Source organism: Lepidochelys olivacea (genome assembly GCF_965140295.1).
Source record: "Lepidochelys olivacea isolate rLepOli2 genome assembly, chromosome: 2".
In the NCBI taxonomy this organism is placed as follows: domain Eukaryota; kingdom Metazoa; phylum Chordata; order Testudines; family Cheloniidae; genus Lepidochelys; species Lepidochelys olivacea.
The window spans coordinates 69880608-69900350 of NC_140412.1; the positions used below are offsets into that span (position 1 = coordinate 69880608).

At 47.0% G+C, this 19743-nt stretch overlaps 1 protein-coding gene across 1 annotated transcript in view; it reads right to left on the bottom strand.

Moving 5' to 3' along the window:
• RP1 (RP1 axonemal microtubule associated) overlaps nt 1–19743 on the bottom strand; it is a gene marked incomplete at its 5' end in the record, with an annotated part of 312243 nt that overhangs the window by 112352 nt on the left and 180148 nt on the right. Inside the window, 2 exons of the mRNA XM_084619857.1 lie at nt 1111–1301; nt 2743–2956. Coding sequence (XP_084475983.1) covers nt 1111–1301; nt 2743–2956 — 405 coding nt within the window. The remainder of the gene's footprint in view (nt 1–1110; nt 1302–2742; nt 2957–19743) is intronic.

Sequence of the window (19743 nt, forward strand, 5' to 3'; positions counted from 1 at the left end):
ATGCTCCCCCAAGCAATATTAGCCTGCCATGGTAGGTGTGGTGGGTGGAAATTGTTAGATTAAAGGTGTAGATTAAAGGGCAGACAAGAATGAAATATTTCAGTTTTTTAAATTAAATCTGTAAGAGTTCCTCTTAGTGGATTATGCCCATAGTGGAGGCTCTTTCCCCTCCTTTGCAGCCAAGTTAGGAGCTACTCCAATTCTGGGTCTGCTTCAGCAGCGTTCATTTAATTACTGTTCCACTCCCCACTATGTCTGTAGCACATGCAGAGCAGAGTGGAGTATCAATAAGAACTCTAGGAACAGGAATAGCCCCCCCCCCCTTCAGAGAAGGCAGTATAATTCCCAAAAGGAAGTGAGCATGTGGAGAAGTGACAGACTCCCTACTGACTGAAGGTGGGTCTCAAAGGTTTGTTGATGTTTTAATTAGTTGGGAAGGAGAGGGAAAGGAGGCAGAAAGAGAGGGGGAAAGGATGAAAGAGTGGCATAAGGGAGGAGGACCCTGATAGGGGAACAAGGAGTTGGGCAAAGGTAAAAGAAAGGAGGGGCGCGAGAGAGAGATAGAAAGCAAAAGAGGCAAGGGAATGGAATGGGTGTGAATATAGGATGAAGAGAGAAGGCAGTTAGGAAGGAGAAACATAGCAGAAGGGAAGAAGAATTAGATAATGAGGTTTAGGGAGGAAAAGGGACAAGGGCATTTTACCCTATCATAGCCTGACCCCAGAAAAGTCACTTGGTATCTCTGACTTTATACACCATATTTGTGGATTAAATGACGAAGTACCACATTTTCAAAAGGGCTTCAAACTGGCCTGTATATCTGTGCCTGCAGTCTGACATGCACAACCATATGCACTAGCAAATCACAGAATTTTCATATGCAAACACACAATGCCTGAAAATCAGGCAGGATTTGTTCATGAAAATGCCATTGAGGATGTGCAAATCCTATCATTTGTCGACAAAAATGACTGTGTGCGCCAATTTGCACAGACAGGTTTAGAAATCATGTTGGAAATTTGGCCCAAATAAACGATTTCTACAGGAATTAAAAGGATTATTAAGTACATGATTCTTAGAAGTTCTGATAATAGAGAAAGATTGAACTACTTTGATTTGAGTTGCTTTTCCTGTAATTTGAAGAGCCAACTCTTTGTGATTCAGGTCTCCATAAAAGATGAAAGAAAGGTGTATTGGATCCATTTCAGTGTTGACGTCAGATCCAATGATGTCCATTATCCACAGACCTGAGGACTGCATGTTGATTTGAGGCAGTTTAGGACTAGAAATCAATCTTTTACCTTTAAAAAATTATCAAACAGAAAGAGGAAAGAAGACAGCATGAGAGAAAGGCATAATATATTAGGACCACAGGCTTTACAGTACACAAACACAGCTGTATTTGAAGGTTATGTTGCATCTATGGCAACAATTCACTAAGAATAACACATCATACCTTTATTGAATTTTTTCAATCAAGATTTAACCTTAATGTTCTTTTGTGTTTCAAACTTTAGATTTACAGAATATTTTCTGGATGTGAAGTTGTTTTTACTGTCCTTTTTGGAACTAATTATTAAAGAACATGCAGCCTCCTTCATAACCCTAATTAACTGTTTTGACAGAAGTAATCAATGTCACCAACTCACTAGCTCACCTATATCATTTATCTCATTTAGAAACAATAGTAGCCTGAAGCATAACACCTGGTATATTTATCCATGAAATCCCCACTTGCAATCAGACCTTAAATAAGAATATGTTATATGATACTGAGAGCTGAACATATATATAAAAAAGTGCTCTAAACCCACATTAGCCAGATCCACATACAGCAATGCTAAAAACCCTCTAAATAATTCCAGGTCTGCTACATTTGGACCTTTAATTTTGGAATCTGTTTAAACAATCTTATGTAAACATCCTATGCATGTTTAAATAACACAACACAGAAAAATCTACCTTTAACGAGTCTAGAAAACTAAATGGTGGGTTCTAAGTGCATCTGATACAGACACATTGCTTCTCGCTTTTCTACTTATTTTTCCCCCCCTTACGGATCTAACTTGGGAGGTTCATTTCCACTGGTGCATCTACCTTCTTGGCATTATTTTTATAGGATACAACACCTGATTACAGCGATCTTCTTTCCTCTTATTTTTAAATGGGACTGATGAATTTTACTCCTTGTTTGGAAGTGAGAGACTGCTGTGAGCACCGCCCAATGCCTTTCTGCCACTTGCATGTAGGTTTTGCCTTGCAATCCTGCCACGATAGGCTTCAGCCAAACGGAGCGACAGCTCTACCGAACAGTGCCGTAGCTCTGTGGGCGTGGACTAATGCTCTCAGATAAGGACTAAACTGAGACCACTAAACTAACTTTTCCCTAGACTTAAAACTGGCTCCCAACAGGCTGAAAACTAGTGCATTAAAACTCTACTTTAAGCCACTTATCCCCATGAGGCCTCTTCTCACATTCTGATCCCCCATTAAATTTTAACATGCCAAATTTAATGCAGAGGGCTATTGCTTTGTGCACAGTGCACTACGCAGCATTAGATTATATTATCTCTGACCTTACCAGTGTGTTTGCTATTATAGAAAAATCATGCTGAAAATGTGTGTGATGTTTACAGCCAAATAAAGATATTATAGCAATTATAAAGACCTTCAGTCTAATTAACACCTGATGTAAACAGGTGGAACTCTCATTGACTGCAGTCTTGTTGCAGAAGGACCTACCTATTGTTATAATCTCACAAACCGTCTCATGAATTCCCAGATGAGTATCAAGCCAGTTCCAACATGGAAAGATCCATTCTTTAGCTGAGTCCTCTGATTCCTTGATTGTTATCATCTTGAGGTACATTCCAGCCCCATATCCTTCTCCGTCATGTCCTACAACTACCTTTCGCAAATGGCTCAGAGAAACTGCCTCTATTAAGAATGAATCCACCTGCAAAAAGGAGAAATACTTTGAAAAGCAGCAAAAATGGAACACACACACACAGCGTAAATGCAAAGTATTATAACTAGAGATGAACTTAAACCAAAAGCTTGGATCTGAATGTGCTTGAACTTCAGAGGAAACTTGGACCTAGATCTAGATCAGGATCTGAAAGTCAGGACTGGCTTATATCTATAATGGTTGAAAAGGAAATCCCCTCTCTGAACAGCATATTTCAGTTCTTGATTAGATTCCAAACATTGTGGCTCGGGTCCTTTATTAGTAATGACTGCAGGCTCATTTGATCTTTGGCTCATATGGGACATTTAATCAGTCATTCCAAATTATGCTACAATATGCTTCTGGATACTAAAATATCACTAGAAAATCTTGGTTCTGATATACTCATTGGGAGTTTCTGGCTTCCAGGATCTATTATGCAAATATACATTAGTAGGGTTCCAGAGGGAAGTTAACACTCTGAAAAAAGCTTATTCATTCGGAGACAAGGTTTTCTATAATCCTGAATTCTCTTAGAAAGCAGAGAAGTTTGTCTTTTGTTTTCTGTACAACATGAGGAAAAAAAGGAGGGAAAAGAAGACTGAAAAGGAGGTGATGGGAGAGTGTAGGAGAGAGAAAGAGACACAAGCAGAGATGAAAGAGAAGGATGGGAAAGACAAAGTCTGAGGAGGAACAGAATGGAGAGAGCAATGGGGAAAGAAGGGAAAGGAAAGAAGTAAAGTAAAGGAGAGGGCAAATGGAAAGAGAAGGAAAAGAGGACAATGGCGAGCAAGGAGTCAAAAGAGGAAATTTAATGCAGCACTAAATCTATATGATTCAAGGACAGCTTGGTGCAATGCATTCTTTTCATTTTATAACAATCCTATCTGCTTTGTACACTACCCAAATGAGGGCCCAGTGGGCCTCAGTGTGGCTAACAATGGTCAATAAGTTTTGATTAGCTGGAAATGTTTGCAGCCTCTCAGTACTGAATCAAGGTGAAAACAATTGGAGTTTTAATAATAACCGTGTTTCAGATAAAAATTATAAAAAATAGATTTATGTACTATGGGATCCTAATAAATAAACCTACAAGGCACTTAGAATGGATATATTAGCAAACAGCTCTGTGAAGAACAACTCTGTGGTTACCAAAGTGCTATAGAACGTCATAGCTATTTTTGTATAAAAGTAACACAAAAGCAGTTTATCTTACACTAATATTAAAAACGCTTTCAGGTGATAAAACATCCATTTACTAGAATTCCAGACTTGGCAGCCAGATTGCAAGTACAATTAAGTAACTGGTTCTTAATTAAGGCAATACAGGGAAAAATCTGTGCATGAAGGAAGAGTTACTCACCCTGTGCAGTAACTGTAGTTCAAGATGTGTGTCCCTATCGGTGCAACACTTCAGGTGTGCATGTGCCTTTTATACCCTTGATAGGAGATTTCTAGCTAGCGGCAGTGGTTGATTAGCCACTAGGCCAATGGGGCCCATGCCCAGGGGCCCCAGCTAATTGGGGGAGGTCCCGGAAAATGGGTGCTCCTACGCCTCAACCCGCACAGGAGGGGAGGGCAGGTGGGCTGAACAGGGCAAGCCCCTGCGCCTTGACATACTGGTGGGGAGGGAGTAAACTGCAGGCAGAAAGGGTGGAGGGGCCCCCCCACTTGCTCTGATCTAGAGGCCACCCACAAAACCCTAATCCGCCCCTGGCTAGCAGTTCAGCCCAGGCACGTGCCCTATGCCTCCTCATGGCAGACACCAAAGCTATACATAGGTGCATGGACAAACCTCCCTCAGTTCTTTCTTTACCTAGGCATCTCCTAGGGAACAACCAAACCAGAGGGGAAGGATGGGTAATAGAGAACGCATAGGGACACACATCTCAAAGAACTGCAGTTACTGGATAGGGTGAATAACTTTTCCTTCTTCTTTGAATAGTGTCTCCACTTCACTTGACTTCTGAGCAGTATCCCCAGGAGGAGGAGGAGGGAGCTCCAGAACAGGATCCAGAACTGAAGCTAGTACTGAAGAGCCAAGTGCTGCATCAGATCCGATGGCATGAAGCATGGCTTAATGCTTTGAAACTGTATGGACTGAAATCCAAGTGGTGGTTCTGCATATCTCAGATACTGGACCATTCTTTAAAAAAAATGCAGTAGATGTTGCCTATTATGTGGCCTCAGGGGGTGGGGGCTGAGCACCTGCAGAGTCATAAAAGGCAGAGATACAATCCAATAGTCATTTCAAAAGTCTCTGAGCAGAGATAGGATCCCCCTTAGATCTATCTTCAAAGGAGAAGAAGAGTCTAGGTGATCTCCTAAACTGCTTATTCCTGTTCAGGTGGAAGGTGAAGTCCCTTCTAACATCCAAGATATGGAAATAGGATGTTTCTGCTGAGAACTGAAGTTTTGGAAAAAATACTGGCAGATGGATAGAATAGTTAGGATGAAAATTCTTTGGTAGGAACCTAGATTGTGGAACTTTAATGACCTTGCCATAAAGAACATTGTAAGGGAGGCAGGGGTGGGAAGTCTGCCATCAAGGCTCCAATCTCCCTGACCCTAGATGCTGACATGATGGCAACTAAGAAGGCCATCTTCATTGACGAATGTGGTAGGGAACAGATCACCATTGGTTTGAATGGAGCTTTCATGAGGTGGTTGAGAACCAGGTTGAGGTCCCAAAACAGGGTCAGGATCTAATGTGGGGGAAGAGATTACCCAGACACTTAATAAATCTGGATATCGGGTGAGCAAAAATTAAGAATCTCTTGCCTGGGGGTTCAAAGGCTGACACTGTGGCCAGGTGTACCTTGACTGATCTGATGGATAACCCAGATGTCTTTAGATCCAGCAGTTAACCTACGATGAGAGAAAGGGGAACCAACTCAGGCTAGAGGTAGCAACAACCAAACCAATGGACAAAATCTCTTCCATTTCAGTACGTAGGTAGTGCGGGTTAATGTTTTTCTACTGTTTAATAACATGTGCTGCACATCCATAGAGCCATCAAGGAGCCACACCCTGAGACACGGTCGGGAATTTGATTGATAGTTGGATACTGAGTTGAAGCAGGTAAGGGTACCAAGCTTGTCTTGGCCAAGTTAGTGCTATGAGAAGAAAGAACTCTGGCCCTGTCCTGCCTGATCTCGTTCAGCCCCCTTAGAATTAGGGAGGTGGGAGAAAGGCATAGAACAGACTCTTCTTTCACAATAGAAGGAAAGCACCCCCAGGGAGTGGTGACATAGATCCTGCCCTGGAACAGAAGAGAAAGCACTTCCTGTTTTCTGAAGCGGCATAAAAGATCGATCTCTGGAACATGCTGTGAAGAACCTGGGTGTCCAGGTCCCATTCATAGTAGTGGGAGAAATCTCTGGCTGTGGTGTTCTGGGAGTCTGGGAGTTAGACCACTAAAATCTGGACCAGTTCCTGAGCTTTATGGCTTCAGTACCCAAGGAAGGGGATCTTGCTCCTCCCTACTTGTTAATATAAAACACGCAGGACATGTTGTCCAACATTACCTTGATTGCCTTGCTCCAAATCCCTTCCTCCAGCAAAGGACTTACAGAGTCACCATCCTGAACTTTTGAGGCTTAATGAACTTGTTCAACAGTCTTAGATCTAAGATCCGGCTCCAATCACTGTTCTTCTTTGGCAGTAGGAAATATTTTGAGTAGAACACCCTGCCCCTTTGAGATGAAGGGACTGGTTCTATTACTCCTAGTTGGAGGAGAAAGTCCACCTTTTGCCTCAGCAGAAGCTCATGAGAGAGGTCCCTGAAGAGGGACAGGGAAGGGGTGGAAGGAAGAGAGTGATATAAAATGAATGGTATAGTTGATGTTATGACCTCCAAGATCTGTTGGTCCATAGTGATCCACTCCCAAGCCAGGTAGAAATGGACACGTGGTCCCCAAAGAGAGGAAGGCTAAAGGGCACAATCATAAATCCAGAGGAGCGGGAGGATTCAAACCTTCAATCAGCCCATCAAAGCCCCGGTGACCCGTCAGCTGGACGATGTTTTAAATGTAACGAGCTGGGGCATGTAAAGGCCAACTGCCCCAAGAACCCCAACAGATTACAGTTCATTGCACCGGAATCACACCAGAGGTCCACAGGCCCAGATACCTCCCAGATACCCTTGGAGCGGAGGGAAACTGTGAGTGTGGGCGGGAAGAAGGTCACCGCGTGGAGGGACACCGGAGCACAAGTGTCAGCTATCCATGCTTCCTTAGTGGACCCCAATTTAATCAACCCAGAGATCCAAGTGACGATTCAACCCTTCAAGTCCAACTCTTTCAATTTGCCTACAGCCAAGTTGCCTGTCCAGTACAAGGGCTGGTCAGGAATGTGGACTTTTGCAGTCTATGATGATTATCCCATCCCCATGCTGTTGGGGGAAGACTTGGCCAATCACGTGAAGCAGGCCAAGAGGATGGGAACGGTCACCCGCAGCCAGGCTAAACAAGCCGTGAGGCCTAGCTCTGTTCCGGAAACTTCTATCAGGGCCCGGTCAGAGGTGATGGACCCGGACCCCAGGCCAATGTCTGCAACAGCAGTAGTGGATCCAGTCCCAGAGACCCAGACGGAACCAGTCCCAGAACCGGAACCAGCCAAACAACCAACACCAGACCCCGTGCCAGCACTGAATCCAGTACTTGCAACCTCAACACCAGAGGGCCCCACCGAACCTGAACTGGCAGCAGCCGATAACCCTACACAAGAGGCTCAGCCGAAGCCTGAATCCCAACATAGTGCACCAGCGGAGAGCGGTTCACAGTCAACAGAAACAGCTCCATCCCCTATATCGCTTCCAGAGGGACCAAGCCTATGTCCCCAATCCAATGAGGAACTGATGTCTCCAGCATCAAGGGAACAGTTCCAGACTGAACAGGAAGCAGATGAAAGCCTCCAGAGAGCGTGGACGGCGGCACGGAGCAACCCACCGCCTCTCAGCTCTTCTAATCGATCCAGGTTTGTTGTAGAAAGAGGACTTTTATACAAGGAAACTCTTTCTGTGGGACACCAGGAAGACTGGCATCCTCAGAGACAGTTGGTAGTTCCAACTAAATACCGGGCCAAGCTCTTGAGCTTAGCCCATGATCACCCTAGTGGCCATGCTGGGGTGAACAGGACCAAAGACCGTTTGGGCGGGTCATTCCACTGGGAGGGAATGGGCAAGGATGTTTCTACCTATGTCCAGTCTTGTGAGGTGTGCCAAAGAGTGGGAAAACCCCAAGACCAGGTCAAAGCTCCTCTCCAGCCACTCCCCATCATTGAAGTTCCATTTCAGCTAGTAGCTGTGGATATTCTGGGTCCTTTTCCGAAAAAGACACCCAGAGGAAAGCAGTACATACTGACTTTCATGGATTTTGCCACCCGATGGCCGGAAGCAGTAGCTCTAAGCAACACCAGGGCTAAAAGTGTGTGCCAGGCACTAGCAGACATTTTTGCCAGGGTAGGTTGGCCCTCCGACATCCTCACAGATGCAGGGACTAATTTCCTGGCAGGAACTATGAAAAACCTTTGGGAAGCTCATGGGGTAAATCACTTGGTTGCCACTCCTTACCATCATCAAACAAATGGCATGGTGGAGAAGTTTAATGGAACTTTGGGGGCCATGATACGTAAATTCGTAAATGAGCACTCCAATGATTGGGACCTAGTATTGCAGCAGTTGCTCTTTGCCTACAGAGCTGTACCACATCCCAGTTTAGGGTTTTCCCCATTTGAACTTGTATATGGCCGTGAGGTTAAGGGGCCATTGCAGTTGGTGAAGCAGCAATGGGAGGGATTTACACCTTCTCCAGGAACTAACATTCTGGACTTTGTAACCAACCTACAAAACACCCTCCGAACCTCTTTAGCCCTTGCTAGAGAAAACTTACAGGATGCTCAAAAAGAGCAAAAAGCCTGGTATGATAAACATGCCAGAGAGCGTTCCTTCAAAGTAGGAGACCAGGTCATGGTCTTAAAGGCGCTCCAGACCCATAAAATGGAAGCATCGTGGGAAGGGCCATTCGTGGTCCAGGAGCGCCTGGGAGCTGTTAATTATCTCATAGCATTCCCCACCTCCAACCGAAAGCCTAAGGTGTATCATATTAATTCTCTAAAGCCCTTTTATTCCAGAGAATTAAAGGTTTGTCAGTTTACAGCCCAGGGAGGAGACGACGCTGAGTAGCCTGAAGGTGTCTATTACGAAGGGAAATGTGCTGGTGGTGTGGAAGAGGTGAACCTCTCCATGACCCTTGGGCGTATGCAGCGACAGCAGATCCAGGAGCTGTGCACTAGCTACGCGCCAATGTTCTCAGCCACCCCAGGACTGACTGAACGGGCATACCACTCCATTGACACAGGTAATGCTCACCCAATTAGGGTCCAACCTTACCGGGTGTCTCCTCAAGCTAAAACTGCTATAGAACGGGAGATCCAGGATATGTTACAGATGGGTGTAATCCGCCCCTCTGAAAGTGCATGGGCATCTCCAGTGGTTCTAGTTCCCAAACCAGATGGGGAAATACGTTTTTGCGTGGACTACCGTAAGCTAAATGCTGTAACTCGCCCAGACAACTATCCAATGCCACGCACAGATGAACTATTAGAGAAACTGGGACGGGCCCAGTTCATCTCTACCTTGGACTTAACCAAGGGGTACTGGCAGGTACCGCTAGATGAATCTGCCAAGGAAAGGTCAGCCTTCATCACACATCTCGGGCTGTATGAATTTAATGTACTCCCTTTCGGGCTGCGAAATGCACCCGCCACTTTCCAAAGACTTGTAGACGGTCTCCTAGCGGGATTAGGAGAATATGCAGTCGCCTACCTTGACGATGTGGCCATATTTTCGGATTCCTGGGCAGACCACCTGGAACATCTACAAAAAGTCCTTGAGCGCATAAGGGAGGCAGGACTAACTGTTAAGGCTAAGAAGTGTCAAATAGGCCTAAACAGAGTGACTTACCTTGGACACCAGGTGGGTCAAGGAACTATCAGCCCCCTACAGGCCAAAGTGGATGCTATCCAAAAGTGGCCTGTCCCAAAGTCAAAGAAACAGGTTCAATCCTTCTTAGGCTTGGCCGGTTATTACAGACGATTTGTACTGCACTACAGCCAAATCGCTGCCCCACTGACAGACCTAACCAAAAAGAAACAGCCAAATGCTGTTCAGTGGACCGGAAAGTGTCAGAAGGCCTTTAACAAGCTTAAAGCGACACTCATGTCTGACCCTGTACTAAGGGCCCCAGACTTTGACAAACCGTTCCTAGTAACCACAGATGCATCCGAGCGTGGTGTGGGAGCAGTTTTAATGCAGAAAAGACCTGATCAAGAATTCCACCCTGTAGTGTTTCTCAGCAAAAAACTGTCTGAGAGGGAAAGCAACTGGTCAGTCACTGAAAAAGAATGTTATGCCATTGTCTACGCTCTGGAAAAGCTACGCCCATATGTTTGGGGACGGCGTTTCCACCTGCAAACCGACCATGCTGCACTAAAGTGGCTTCACACCGTCAAAGAAACTAACAAAAAACTTCTTTGGTGGAGTTTAGCTCTCCAAGATTTTGATTTCGACATCCAACACATCTCCGGAGCTTCTAACAAAGTGGCTGATGCACTCTCCCGTGAAAGTTTCCCAGAATCAACTGGTTAAAATCGTCCTTGAGATGTGGAAAATATTGTTAGTCTTTATGTACTTGGTAGTATATTTAGAGATGCATGTGTCTTATTAACTCTGTTTTTCCTAGAGCTCCAGGAAGAAATCCCAGCCAGTGTTTCACCCTAGCTGAGATTTGGGGGGCGTGTCATAAATATAAAGGGAAGGGTAAACCCCTTTGAAATCCCTCCTGGCCAGGGGAAAGCTCCTCTCACCTGTAAAGGGTTAAGAAGCTAAAGGTAACCTCGCTGGCACCTGACCAAAATGACCAATGAGGAGACAAGATACTTTCAAAAGCTGGGAGGAGGGAGAGAAACAAAGGGTCTGTGTCTGTCTGTATGCTGGTTTCTGCCAGGGATAGACCAGGAATGGAGCCTTAGAACTTTTAGTAAGTAATCTAGCTAGATATGTGTTAGATTATGATTTCTTTAAATGGCTGAGAAAAGAATTGTGCTGAATAGAATAACTATTTCTGTCTGTGTATCTTTTTTGTAACTTAAGGTTTTGCCTAGAGGGGTTCTCTATGTTTTTGAATCTAATTACCCTGTAAGATATCTACCATCCTGATTTTACACGGGGGATTTCTTTATTTCTATTTACTTCTATTTTTTATTAAAAGTCTTCTTGTAAAACACTGAATGCTTTTTCATTGTTTTCAGATCCAAGGGTTTGGGTCTGTGGTCACCTATGCAAATTGGTGAGGCTTTTTACCAAACCTTGTCCAGGAAGTGGGGTGCAAGGTTTTGGGAAGTATTTTGGGGGGAAGGACGCGTCCAAACAGCTCTTCCCCAGTAACCAGTATTAGTTTGGTGGTGGTAGCGGCCAGTCCAAGGATAACGGAGGTAATATTTTGTACCTTGGGGAAGTTTTGACCTAAGCTGGTAAAGATAAGCTTAGGAGGTTTTTCATGCAGGTCCCCACATCTGTACCCTAGAGTTCAGAGTGGGGGAGGAACCGTGACAAGGTGTGTGAGACGAGGTCAAGACTCACCACCGCTGGCGCCTCCCACTGGTTGCTCCAGGAATTAGCTCCGTCCAGTCATGGAGCACCCTTTTGCGCATGGAGCCTTGCCCTTCATCTGCTCTGCTGCTTTGGGGACCCACATTGCTCCCTTTTCAGCAGCGTCCTCTTCAGGACACTGCCCTCCGGCAGAGCCCACTGCTCCAGTCTCACTCCCTTCTGGGAGTTTGGTGCAATCAGCAGTCTTTGCTCTACACCCACCCTAGTGGCCAACTACAGCCTCAAAGTCTAGCCCTTTGTCACAGGGGTCAGCCCCAGCCTTTATCAGGCCACACTCCTCCTCAGCCAGGTGCAGTACAGGTGGGAAGGGGTGGACTCAGGCTCACCCGCTACTCTGGGTCCCGACACAGGGACCCTCTAGCAGCAGCCTCTCTGCTCTCCCCTTGTCCTGCTATTGTCCCTGGGCCACTTCCCCTTTGGTCCTATGCACCTGCCCAACCCTTTGTAGCTAGGCCGGCAGCCTGGGGTTTTCCTTGGCCAGAGCTCCCCAGCTCCTTCTGCTCTTCCCCAGCACTGCTCTGTCTAAGGTACTACCTTTCAGTTCAGGAGCCAGTCCTCCTCCCTTGCCCACCAGGGAGAGACTCCCTTGCTCTTTGCTAGGCAGTCTTTATATAGGGCCTATGCCGGCCCTGATTGGCTGCCTCTCCCTCTGCCCTGATTGCTCTCCCCAGGCCTTCTTTGATTGGCTGTGGGTCTGCGCAGCCTCTCTGGCCTGGTTCAGCCCTTCTTCTCGGGGGTGGGGGGTAGCCTTGGAGTCCCTCAGCATGCGCAGGGCGTTCTTTGTGGTCTCTGAGAAAAGCTTATGAGTGTCAAAGGGGAGGTCCTGTTGTGCTTTGAATCTTTCTCAGAAACCCTGAAAGTTAGAGCCATGCACATAACTACCATTGTAGAGATGGATCTGGCAGTAGCATCCACAGTATCTAGGGATGCTTGGAGAGCTGTTTGGTCATAGTTGGCCCTCTGCAGTTAGTTGTGCGGCAGCTGCTCAATAAAGACTGTGAGCTTGTTGTATTTGGACATGACCGCGTGATAATTTTCGCTCCAGAACCACAGGATTGTGGACAAGTATGACTTTCATCCAGAGAGATCCAGCTGCTTTTTGTCCTTGTCAAGAGGGGAGATCTCAAAAAGTACAGCATTCATTCACCACATCCAACACTAGGTTAGCTGGTCACAGGTTTCAGAGTGGCAGCCATGTTAGTCTGTATCAGCAAAAACAACGAAGAGTTCTTGTGGCACCTTAGAGACTAACAAATGTATTTGGGCATAAGATTTCGTGGGCTAGAATCCACTTCATCAGATGCATGGAGTGGAAAATACTTGCTTATGTATAAATATACCTGCTACTGTATTTTCCACTCCATGCATCTGATGAAGTGGGTTCTAGCCCACGAAAGCTTATGCCCAAATACATTTGTTAGTTCTAAGGTGCCACAAGGACTCCTCATTGTTTTTAGGTTAGTTGGGTGGGGGATGGGAAAATAAAAAGTCAGAATCCTTAAGGGGCACTTAGTATTACTGATTTGCCCTTTTGCATGTTGTTGGAATAGTAGAACGTGTTTGCCAGACTGTCTTAGCCAGAGCCAGGACAATCTCATCAATAGGTATCACCACCCTGGAGTGTGTTGCCGACTGCAAGATCCCCAGCAGCTAGTATTGCACATTCTTGACCTCCTCAGAGGGATCTGCAGGGTGTGGGCTATCTTTCTAATGAGGTTCTGAAACTGCCTGAAATTGTCAGCCATGAAAAGTGGTGGAGGCATAACCATCTCATCCACTGATGATAATGAAATGGGAGTCTCAGGCATGGCTTCTTCATCTGCCCTAGCCTCGTGGTCCTCAAACATTTCCTCCTGTGGGGTGGAGGATGGGGAGAGGGGGGATGGGAAACTCTGGTCTCCCTGAGGGGCAGTACTGGTGGTCTGGTAAATTGCTACTGATAGGCGGCCCACAGATCCCAATGTAGCCATTTCAGGGGTCCATAAAGAAGTGGGGGTCGCAAGCAACGCTGGTTCCACCACCATCCTTGATGACCTGCATGGTCCTCCCTATAGCTGGCCAAAAGCAGATTCCCAAAGGGGTATGTAAGAGTACCCCTTACCAAAATCAAGGAGACTGATTAGGAGTCCTCTTCCTCCATGTCCTCCCATGGGGGGGTGGGGCAGCCATTGAAGACAGAGTGGAGTCCTGTGCCAAAGGATGGCCACTTGGAGACTAATGCCATAGACAAGGTAAAGGTAGCTGAAGCTGCTGGTACCACTGATGAGTGCATCACTGACATCTGGCACCATTGCTTGCTCGATACTGAGGATACCCCTGGCTGAGCTGCTTGCATCAGTACTGATGGCTGGGTTAAGGTGCAGGACCGCATTAACAGAATGGATCCTTTGGTGCCAATAGCAGGGTCAAGCTCAATGGTACCCTGTACTTATCCTCATTACTGGTGGATGGTACCTGGGCCCTATTGGAGCCATGCTTCTTGTCCTTGGAACTCCAGGACTTCACAGGCCCACCGGTACTGGAGGAAGAGCCCTTGGCCTCAGCAATACCTTCAGAGACTGAGGACCTTGATGGGGACCTGATCTTTTTTGGCTCATGGTTCCCTCCCCACTCTAAACTCTAGGGTACTGATGTGGGGACCCGCATGAAAGACCTCCTCAGCTTATTTCTACTAGCTTAGGGTAAAACTTCCCCAAGGCACAAACTTTTTGCCCTTGGAGGGTACGCTGCCAGCACCAAGTGATTTAACAAAGAATCAGGGAAAGGACCACTTGGAGTTCCTATTCCTCCAAAATATCCCTCCAAGCCCTTACACCCTCTTTCCTGGGGAGGCTTGAGAATAATATCCTAACCAATTGGTTACAAAGTGATCACAGACCCAAACCCCTGGGTCTGAGGACAATAGAGAAATCAGTCGGGCTCTTAAAAGAAACAGAACTGTATTAGAAAGAAAAAAGGTAAAAGAAGCACCTCTATAAAATTAGAAGGGAAGCTAATCTCACAGGGCAATCAGATTTAAAACACAGAGGATTTCCCTCTGGGCAAAAACTTTAAAGTTACAAAAAGAAAACCAGGAATACACCTTCCTCTCAGCACAGAGAAAATCACAAGTCAAAACAAAAGTAAATTAACGCATTTCCTTGCTAGTACTTACTGATTCTAATGGAGTTCAATTGCTTGCTTTCTATATCTCTCTCCGGCAAGCACACAGAACAGACAGACAAAAGCCTCCTTCCCCCTGCCTCCCCACCAGATTTGAAAGTATCTTGCCCCCTTATTGGTCCTTTTGGTCAGGTGCCAGCCAGGTTATCTGAGCTTCTTAACCCTTTACAGTTAAAAGGACATTGTGCCTCTGGCCAGGAGGGATTTTACAGTACTGTATACAGGAAGGTTGTTACGCTTCCCTTTATATTTATGACAGGCTTCTTAGGGTATGTCTACACTACGGAATAAGGTCGAATTTATAGAAGTCGATTTTTTAGAAATCGGTTTTATATATTCGAGTGTGTGTGTCCCCACAGAAAATGGTCTAAGTGTATTAAGTGCATTAACTCGGAGGAGCGCTTCCACAGTACCAAGGCTAGAGTCGACTTCCGGAGAGTTGCACTGTGGGTAGCTATCCCACAGTTCCCGCAGTCTCCGCTGCCCATTGGAATTCTGGGTTGAGATCCCAATGCCTGATGGGGCTAAAACATTGTCGCGGGTGGTTCTGGGTACATATCATCAGGCCCCCGTTCCATCCCTCCCTCCGTGAAAGCAAGGGCAGACAATTGTTTTGCGCCTTTTTTCCTGAGTTACCTGTGCAGACGCCATACCACGGCAAGCATGGAGCCCGCTCAGGTAACCATCACCGTATGTCTCCTGGGTGCTGGCAGACGCGGTACAGCATTGCTACACAGTAGCAGCAACCCATTGCCTTCTGGCAGGAGACGGTGCAATACGACTGGTAGCTGTCATCGTCGTGTCCAAGGTGCTCCTGGCCACGTCGGCTGGGAGCGCCTGGGCAGACATGGGCGCAGGGACTAAATCTGGAGTGACGTGACCAGGTCATTCTCTTTAGTCCTGCAGTCAGTCCTATTGAACCATCTTATGGTGAGCAGGCAGGCAATATGGATTGCTAGCAGTCGTACTGTACCATCTTCTGCCAGGCAGGCAAGAGATGAGGATTGCTAGTAGTCGTATTGTACCATCTTCTGCCGAGCAGCCATGAGATGTGGATGGCATGTAGTCCTTCTGCACCGTCTGCTGCCAGCCAAAGATGTAAAAGATAGATGGAGTGGATCAAAACAAGAAATAGACCAGATTTGTTTTGTACTCATTTGCTTCCCCGCATCCTAGGGGACTCATTCCTCTAGGTCACACTGTAGTCACTCACAAAGAAGGTGCAGCGAGGTAAATCTAGCCATGTATCAATCAGAGGCCAAGCTAACCTCCTTGTTCCAATAAGAACAATAACTTAGGTGCACCATTTCTTATTGGAACCCTCCGTGAAGTCCTGCCTGAAATACTCCTTGATGTAAAGCCACCCCCTTTGTTGATTTTAGCTCCCTGAAGCCAACCCTGTAAGCCGTGTCGTCAGTCTCTCCTCCCTGCGTCAGAGCAACGGCAAACAATCGTGCATCTGAGTTGAGAGTGCTGTCCAGAGCAGTCACAATGGAGCACTCTGATGGGGCTAAAACATTGTCGCGGGTGGTTCTAGGTACATATTGTCAGGCCCCCGTTCCCTCCCTCCCTCCGTGAAAGCAAGGGCAGACAATTGTTTCGCGCCTTTTTTCCTGAGTTACCTGTGCAGATGCCATACCACGGCAAGCATGGAGCCTGCTCAGGTAATCGTCACCGTATGTCTCCTGGGTGCTGGCAGACGCGATACGGCATTGCTACACAGTAGCAGCAACCCCTTGCCTTGTAGCAGCAGACGGTACAGTATGACTGGTAGCCATCATCATCATGTCTGAGATGCTCCTGGCCACGTCGGCCATGAGCGCCTGGGCAGACATCGGCTCAGGGATTAAATTTGGAGTGACTTGACCAGGTCATTCTCTTTAGTCCTGCAGTCAGTCCTATTGAACCATCTTATGGTGAGCAGGCAGGCAATATGGATTGCTAGCAGTCGTACTGTACCATCTTCTGCCAGGCAGGCAAGAGATGAGGATTGCTAGTAGTCGTATTGTACCATCTTCTGCCGAGCAGCCATGAGATGTGGATGGCATGTAGTCCTTCTGCACCGTCTGCTGCCAGCCAAAGATGTAAAAGATAGATGGAGTGGATCAAAACAAGAAATAGACCAGATTTGTTTTGTACTCATTTGCTTCCCCGCATCCTAGGGGACTCATTCCTCTAGGTCACACTGTAGTCACTCACAAAGAAGGTGCAGCGAGGTAAATCTAGCCATGTATCAATCAGAGGCCAAGCTAACCTCCTTGTTCCAATAAGAACAATAACTTAGGTGCACCATTTCTTATTGGAACCCTCCGTGAAGTCCTGCCTGAAATACTCCTTGATGTAAAGCCACCCCCTTTGTTGATTTTAGCTCCCTGAAGCCAACCCTGTAAGCCGTGTCGTCAGTCTCTCCTCCCTGCGTCAGAGCAACGGCAAACAATCGTGCATCTGAGTTGAGAGTGCTGTCCAGAGCAGTCACAATGGAGCACTCTGATGGGGCTAAAACATTGTCGCGGGTGGTTCTAGGTACATATTGTCAGGCCCCCGTTCCCTCCCTCCCTCCGTGAAAGCAAGGGCAGACAATTGTTTCGCGCCTTTTTTCCTGAGTTACCTGTGCAGATGCCATACCACGGCAAGCATGGAGCCTGCTCAGGTAATCGTCACCGTATGTCTCCTGGGTGCTGGCAGACGCGATACGGCATTGCTACACAGTAGCAGCAACCCCTTGCCTTGTAGCAGCAGACGGTACAGTATGACTGGTAGCCATCATCATCATGTCTGAGATGCTCCTGGCCACGTCGGCCATGAGCGCCTGGGCAGACATCGGCTCAGGGATTAAATTTGGAGTGACTTGACCAGGTCATTCTCTTTAGTCCTGCAGTCAATCCTATTGAACCGTCTTATGGTGAGCAGGCAGGAGATACGGATTGCTAGCAGTCATATTGCACCATCTTCTGCGGAGCAGCCATGAGATGTGGATGGCATGTAGTCCTTCTGCACCATCTGCTGCCAGCCAAAGATGTAAAAGATAGATGGAGTGGATCAAAACAAGAAATAGACCAGATTTGTTTTGTACTCATTTGCCTCCTCCCCCGTCTAGGGGACTCATTCCTCTAGGTCACACTGCAGTCACTCACAGGGAAGGTGCAGCGAGGTAAATCTAGCCATGTATCAATCAGAGGCCAGACTAACCTCCTTGTTCCAATAAGAACAATAACTTAGGTGCACCATTTCTTATTGGAACCCTCCGTGAAGTCCAGCCTGAAATACTCCTTGATGTAAAGCCACCCCCTTTGTTGATTTTAGCTCCCTGAAGACAACTCTGTAAGCCATGTCGTCAGTCGCCCCTCCCTCCGTCAGAGCAACGGCAGACAATCGTTCCGCACCCTTTTTCTGTGCGGACGCCATACCAAGGCAAGCATGGAGGTCGCTCAGCTCACTTTGGGAATTAGGAGCACATTAAACACCACACGCATTATCCAGCAGTATATGCAGCACTGGAACCTCGCAAAGCGATACCGGGTGAGGAGGCAACGTCAGCGCGGTCACGGGAGTGATCAGGACATGGACACAGATTTCTCTGAAAGCATGGGCCCTGCCAATGCATGCATCATGGTGCTAATGGGGCAGGTTTATGCTGTGGAACGTCGATTCTGGGCTCGGGAAACAAGCACAGACTGGTGGGACCGCATAGTGTTGCAGGTGTGGGACGATTCCCAGTGGCTGCGAAACTTTCGCATGCGTAAGGGCACTTTCATGGAACTTTGTGACTTGCTTTCCCCTGCCCTGAAGCGCATGAATACCAAGATGAGAGCAGCCCTTACAGTTGAGAAGCGAGTGGCGATAGCCCTGTGGAAGCTTGCAACGCCAGACAGCGTTGGGGTCAGTTGGGAATCAATTTGGAGTGGGCAAATCTACTGTGGGGACTGCTGTGATGCAAGTAGCCCATGCAATCAAAGATCTGCTGATATCAAGGGTAGTGACCCTGGGAAATGTGCAGGTCATAGTGGATGGCTTTGCTGCAATGGGATTCCCTAACTGTGGTGGGGCCATAGACGGAACCCATATCCCTCTCTTGGCACCGGAGCACCAAGCTGCCGAGTACATAAACCGCAAGGGGTACTTTTCAATAGTGCTGCAACCTCTGGTGGATCACAAGGGACGTTTCATCAACATCAACGTGGGATGGCCGGGAAAGGTACATGACGCTCGCATCTTCAGGAACTCTGGTCTGTTTCAAAAGCTGCAGAAAGGGACTTTATTCCCAGACCAGAAAATAACTGTTGGGGATGTTGAAATGCCTATATGTATCCTTGGGGACCCAGCCTACCCCTTAATGCCATGGCTCATGAAGCTGTACACAGGCACCCTGGACAATAGTCAGGAGCTGTTCAACTACAGGCTGAGCAAGTGCAGAATGGTGGTAGAATGTGCATTTAGACGTTTAAAGGCGCGCTGGCGCAGTTTACTGACTCGCTTAGACCTCAGGGAAACCAAAATTCCCACTGTTATTACTGCTTGCTGTGTGCTCCACAATATCTGTGAGAGTAAGTGGGAGACGTTTATGGTGGGGTGGGAGGTTGAAGCAAATCGTCTGGCTGCTGATTACACGCAGCCAGACACCAGGGCGGTTAGAAGAGCACAGGAGGGCGCGGTACGCATCACAGAAGCTTTGAAAACCAGTTTCATGACTGGCCAGGCTACGGTGTGAAAGTTCTGTTTGTTTCTCCTTGATGAAACCCCCTGCCCCTTGGTTCACTCTACTTCCCTGTAAGCTAACCACCCGCCCCTCCTCCCTTCAATCACCGCTTGCAGAGGCAATAAAGTCATTGTTGCTTCACATTCATGCATTCTTTATTCATTCATCACACAAATAGGGGGATGACTACCAAGGTAGCCCAGGAGGGGTGGTGGAGGAGGGAAGGAAAATGCCACACAGCACTTTAATAGTTTACAACTTTAAAAT